The sequence below is a fragment of the Podarcis pityusensis genome, assembly GCF_964106645.2.
Source record: "Podarcis pityusensis genome assembly, contig: HAP1_SCAFFOLD_279, whole genome shotgun sequence".
Taxonomy (NCBI): Eukaryota; Metazoa; Chordata; class Lepidosauria; order Squamata; family Lacertidae; genus Podarcis; species Podarcis pityusensis.
The window spans coordinates 1-6,474 of NW_028293419.1; the positions used below are offsets into that span (position 1 = coordinate 1).

General features: G+C 41.5%; 1 protein-coding gene across 1 annotated transcript; it reads left to right on the forward strand.

Annotated features, from left to right (window-relative positions):
* Positions 1-6: 6 nt before the first annotated feature.
* Positions 7-2,796, forward strand: LOC308468978 (DGAT1/2-independent enzyme synthesizing storage lipids-like). The gene is made up of 4 exons (XM_081024308.1): positions 7-474; positions 887-947; positions 1,429-1,568; positions 2,598-2,796. The coding sequence occupies exons 1-4, from the start codon at positions 292-294 to the stop codon at positions 2,682-2,684; spliced, it is 471 nt and encodes a 156-aa protein (XP_080880434.1). The 5' UTR covers positions 7-291; the 3' UTR covers positions 2,685-2,796.
* The last annotated feature ends 3,678 nt before the right edge of the window (positions 2,797-6,474 follow it).

Genomic DNA, 6,474 nt, shown 5'->3' on the forward strand with positions numbered 1-6,474 from the left:
ATAAAGCAAACTTGAATGTACTACAAACTTGACTTCAGGAACCCATTTCCAAAAAGGTGGCCACCTCAGCACTCAACCCCACTCAATGTGCTTCCCAAAAAAAGCCTACTGTTAGAACATCTGAGCAAAAGAGGAATTAGCATAAAGTCCCCCTCCATGAAATCCTAATTGAAATGGATTGGCAGAGAGCTATGCTTGTGACCCATAATAGTGCAATATCTTTGGAACAATGACACTTGTATTGTAGCCACACTCTTCTTCTATTTGGGTCTTATTTCGTCAGGATGGAAGATGGCTTTAGATGCGGCCGGGTTGAAAGATTTCAATGAAGCTGAATCTGTGGAAATTTTGAAGAAACGCCATTCACTGGGCATTGCCCCTGGTGGAGGTAGAGAAGGAAACTTTAGTAATGACTACAACATAATGTGGGGTAACCGCACAGGTTTTGCTCGGGTAGCTTTGGAGGCAAAAGTGGTGAGTGATCTTTGTGCAATCTGCATTGCCTTCACGATTATCCTAGATAAGACATAATGTGTTGATATCCTTGATCTAGCATCCTAAGTAGTTGAGGATGGCAAATCCCCTGTTTGGGAGTCAAATGATATCTGGAGTTCCAAGTATTTCCCACCACTGCTTTTTTTTTTTTTAAGCTATTATAATCAATTACATTTAAAAAGAAAAATAGCTTTTCCCCTCTTCAATTCTTGAAAATCTGGGGGACAGCATGTGCAATTTGAAGTCAATTACATCAGGCTTGTCATTGCAATACCAGATACGGAGCATTATTCCTAGTCCTTAACCAAAATAAAGGTGGAGCGGGTGGGGTGAAGTGATTCTCCTGTTCTCAGCTACCTTTTATTTTTGATTTTTGATTTTATTCTTTTAGCCCATCATCCCTGTATTTACACAAAATGCTTGTGAAGCATACAGGAACATTGGAAAGTCAAATGAGTAACTTGGTTGATCAAGAAATCTGCTTTCAGGCAATAAACATTTTATAATAATATACATTTTTTTAGAAACAAAGTATCTTTTTACTACTTTCTAGTAGAGTTTATTCAGTGTACACTGATCTGCAAAAGTTGTGCTGCCTGTCTCAGGACTGAGTGAACGTGTCCTTGCTTAGTTTTTTATTAGATTTAAAAGATAGCTATAATCTATAAAAGTGGTAGGAACCCCAGCATGGAGAGGAACTGAGCAGGAAAAATATCATATTCTGCAGTCTATTTTACAACTTTTGACCTTGATTTTTAAAGAGCAGAGAAGAGCTGACAGAATATGCTGCTTTTTCTTTTCCAAAGGACTCATACTATTTAACGCTTCCTCTCTGGGATGGATTGACTGGAATTGCTATAAACTCAGAATGCCAACTAATTTCAAATTTGATATGGGATCGCTTTCTTACACTCTTTTCCCTTTCATACATAGGGCTGACAAGATGGTTATATGAGAAAACAAGACTTCTCTACCTTCCCGTATATGGAGGATTTCCAGTGAAACTGAGGACATATATTGGAGAACCCATCCCATATGATCCAAATATAACAGCTGCAGAGCTGGCTGAAAAAGTAAGCTAACTCTACACCTGGAAGTAAAAAAGCAGAATATTGTTTTCCTGTTGGTTTCTCTCTTTCAGTTGTATGAATTGTATTCTGCCTACTGACTTGCTCCTTCTGTATGACGGGAGATAGGGTTTATTATATAGACTTTTGTGCATTATGTTCATCAGTCAGCTTTCCCTCTCCGTAAACTGTTGAGACCACGAAAAACCTATGCATTTTATGCAGTGCTGCACAAAAAACTGCTCATGCAATAGGACTTCTTCTGACCACCATATGCCCCAGAATCTGCCCCAGAGGTTTCCTCCAAGCCCCCTCCCCAGTGGGGGACCCAGTAAGCACTGTACGCTCTTAAGCCTCAATAAAACTATTACTGAAGAACTTCTGATGTTTGTGTGACTTACTGCAACTCTGCACGTGAATGTGACTCCATGCTACACTGCTATTTTCACCCATGCCCTACTGTGCTGTTTTCAGGCAAGGAACCAGGAGGTGAATGATTTCTGTCACTAGCCCTGTCAGCCATTGCCATTCTAAGAGAACGAGGGAGGTGTTCATAGTGAGTTCAGGCACCTCTTTTTTTTTGAAAAATAGCACTGAACATAGTGAAATATAACTCAATAGCATTTCTGCAGTTTTCCTCACATAACTGGAGGTAACAACCATGCAGGAAAACTAATTCGTACCAAGCAGCCCAAGGCACTTATGTTTGGTTGTATCTCTACCATTCTCATACAGTGCTCTTGGTAAAAAAAACATAAAGACAGTGGGCTGGATTCACGGAGAGATGAACAGTTTCCTAGTGGGGTTTCCTGGCCCTGGCTGCTCTTGCCCAACCCTCCATGCTAAAAAAGTCACTCTTGAGGATTGTGGGACAAGGGCTGTCATATTGCGCATCTGTAACTGGAAAAAAATGGGATTCTTTATTCTGCTGGTTCTGATTCCTTTAGCTTTTTCCTCACAGATATGAATAACTGTGAATATCCATTTTGCAGTATATTGATATAACACAATATTCCTTTGTTCTTCTTTCAACAGACAAAGACTGCAATTGAAAATCTTCGGGATAAACACCAAAAAAAGGCCAGGAAATATATTAAGAGCTCTTTCAGAATGTTTTTATAAGCATTACATAGCTAACTAGTCCATATAAAACAGTTGTAATGTTTATGGTCATGCATTTGTAATAGAAAACTTTCATTATTATGTAATTAAAGCTAAGTTAAGATACACAGAATTGTGCTGGATTGTATATTAATTATTGTGAAGGGTCATTAGCTCATTAGCTCAGCCCCTGGTGTACATGCTAAGTGCCTTCTTGTCCTATCCTGCAAAACTCCCAGAATCCCCCATTTGGAGACTTACACGGGTAGCAACAGAATCAAAGAGTGTAACGGGAAGGCGAGTTTTTAATTGAACCTCGAAATAATGCTGTATCTGAAAGAGTAATGTCTACAAATCTTCTGTATCAAAACAGTGACACTTCTTTTATGTTTATAAAATGCTGTTCCAAGATCTGAGCCCTGTAATACAAATCTTTCTGCAGAAGCTCTTGTGTATGCTCATTGAGTCTCAGGACTTGGACAGCATAATGATGATACTAAAACACTCACTTGCTGAACAAGAACATTGAATACATGGAGTAGGCTTTACTATCAAAAATGATCTTGTGAAGCTCTTGTTAAAAGTCCCTACCGGCATGATACCGCATAGAGAACTGCTCCCTGATACCAAGATGAGGGATTCCTTTGGAATGCAGATAGAGTTAATTGATAAGAAAAATGATCTGTTGTGAGCTTGACGGAAGTGTACAATAGATGAGCTTTCCTGCTTTGGCTCATCTTCCTTTTTCTTTTTTTCTTTTTCTTTTTTCTTTTCCTTTATCTTTCCCATAATTGCTTATGTCATGTACTTCGATTTTTTTTGTAGTTGTTTTTTTAGTTTTTTCCATTACTATTAAGGAATTTTCCTTTGTAATTTTGGTTGTCTATATTTATATGTACCTGTTTACATGTACCTGTTTAAAGCAAAATAAAAGTTTAAAAAAAAAAGTCCCTACTGGCATTAATGAACGACTTTCAACTCACCAAAAACCAGCAGGCTACTATTCTAAGTGCTTATGCACCAACGCGGGATGTCGATGAAGACATTAAAGATAAATTTTACTCTCTGATAGGATGTCATCCTATCAGAGACCACTAAGGAGCATAATATTATCCTCCTGGGTGATATTAATGCAAGAGTTGGGCAAGATTTCGATCTATGGCCTGGGACTATTGGGAAAGAAGGAACTGGCAACAGCAACCAAAACAGAATCTTTCTTTTGACTATATGTGCAGTGCACAATCTTGTTATTACCAACACAGACTTTCGACAAATATATATATGACGCAACAATGCCGCAAACCCGAAAGAGATTGTTCCGGTTTGTGAACTTTCTTTTGGAACCCAAACGTCCGACAGGGCTTCCGTGGCTTCTGATTGGCAGCAGTAGCTTTTTGCAGCCAATCAGAATCCATGATTTGGTTTTCAAACATTTTGGGAAGTTGAACGGACATCCGGAACAGATTCTGTTCAACTTCCAAGGTCCGACTGTAAATTTAAATCATGGAGGCACCCTCAGTCGAACCACTGGCACCTCTTAGACAATGCAATTGTCCAAACTGAAGATTGCCATGATGTGCTCCTTACCAGAGCTATGATTAGTGCCAACGACTGCTGGACAGATCACTGATTAAAATGGTCCGCAATGGCTATCAAGATTATACCTCAACGCAGGCTTCAAGGAAGGAAACCAAGGCACAAAATAAACACTGAAACCCTTCAAGATCCCATTAAGTGGGATTGCTTCCAAGCTACTCTTAAGGACCATCTACTTTCGGAGTTCCCTGATAACATTGAGGAACACTGGACCAAAATAAAAAGATCAATTGTTGCAGCCCATGAACACCTGGTGGATAAAAAAATGCTCAAGAGATCCAGCACTTAGCCAACACTCATGATGCACAGAGTTTCTTTAAAGCCACAAAGACCATCTATGGGACAGTAAATCATGGCATATGCCCCCTATGCTCAACAGACAGTACCACACTTCTAAAAGATAAAAAAGCTATTGCACTGTGATGGAAAGAACTTTACCAACATCTCCTTAACCACAACTCTCTGTAGCTGCTGAAGTCCTCTCACAAATTCCGCAAAAACAAATTAGAGATGAGCTTGCAGTATCTCCAAATCGGGGAAAGTTGTGTACAGCTATTAACCAAAGGAAAAACAACAAAGCCACTTGTTATATGCCTGCGTGGTTGCTTGAGAGCGAACAGGCAAGACTCTCACCGGTCTTTTCCAGGCTTTATTATCTGTAAAAAAACATTTACAGTGCAGAGCGTCTCAAGTCCATGTCTGCTCAGTCGCTAGCAGAATCTGGGAGTGGGCGGTCCTTAAACTTTCCCCAGCATAACAGTCTTTGACCCCCATCCTTCTCCTCCCCTCTCTGCGCGTAAACTGACTGCGCAGAGAGAGCGCTGGCAAAGGGAGACTTGCCTCCCCCCCGCTTTGCTCAGGCTCGGTGTTGCGGCTCTCTCTAACATCTTCCGATCCCTCGATCCCTTCCCCACTGGAGGCAATCTACAGCCCACAGGCAGAGGTACCTGGCCTCCCCCGAGGCAATTGAGCGAGATACTGGATGACCTCTCCGCTGCTTCTCCCGGCAGGCTAGGTCATAAACCGGCGATTCTCCTCAGACGTGAGGAGAACACACCCTCCTCCTTCCTCCTTCCCTGCATTCTCCCAGGGAGGAGAAATGAGACAGACAGGAGTCCTTTCTACATGTTTTATTCCTGTCACTCAACAGTACATAGAAATGTGACTGCACCCTTCAGACTCCATCAGAAGAGTCACACACTCCTCCCCTGTACTTCCAGTACAGGTCAGATGACACTCTGAGCTAACATCCGGTGCTCAGTACAGAGAATAGGCTCCACCTTTTCCCCAACAGTACATCTGCACTGTTTTGCATTCCAGCCATCTGGAGCTGGCTTTTGCCTTGGTGCTTTTTCCCAACATCCTCCCCCAAAAGCATCAATTGGCAAAACATGATCCAGAGAAGAGAACAAACAGTTGTTATACATATAACAGTCCCCTGTTGTTTCAGTTCCACCCTTGGAACTCCCCACCACTGGTTTCACCAGTGTACCTCTCTGGTTGTCTGGCTTCCAAGGAATGAGTGCTTCTGCATTACCTTGGCTAGCTACTCTCTGTTGTGTCTTTGTCTCTGACTTAGACACTGCTTCAACCTGCTTTGAGTTGTTAACAATAGCAACACATGCAACAGCTAAGTTAGCAAACTCTTTTGAGTACCTCTTTGGTGGTACACCCTTTGTAACTCTCTCAGACCTGCGTATGAGGTGCTGATCCTCTCTGCTCACTGGTTCAGTCTCAGGACTCTTTGGAGAACCAGTTCCAATAGTAAACAGTGGTTCATCCTTCACCTGTGAAGGTCTATCCATTGTGTGAGATTTCCTCTCAATGACTGTTACAACTGAACTCTCTGAGCTATCACTGTCATCATCACCAGTACCACTGTAATCTGTGACATCAGAAAAATCATCATCATCATCTGAATCGTTTCCTGTGGGAAATGTCTGTACTATCCGCTCTTGCTTTGGAGCACTCTCTAGGAACTTTGTGAGAATCACCTGACCAGATTCAGACAAAATTACTCTGTAGAGACCCTTTTCATATCCCACAAAGATGCCTCTGGCATTCTTTACTCCACCTGGAGCTTCTGTTCTCACATGAGACCCGAAAACCTTAAAATAGGCAACAGAAGGTTTTCTATTGAACAGCTTCTCAAAAGGAGAACATCCCAACTCTGTTGAGACCTTTCTCAACCACACATGAAGATAGGACGCTAGCG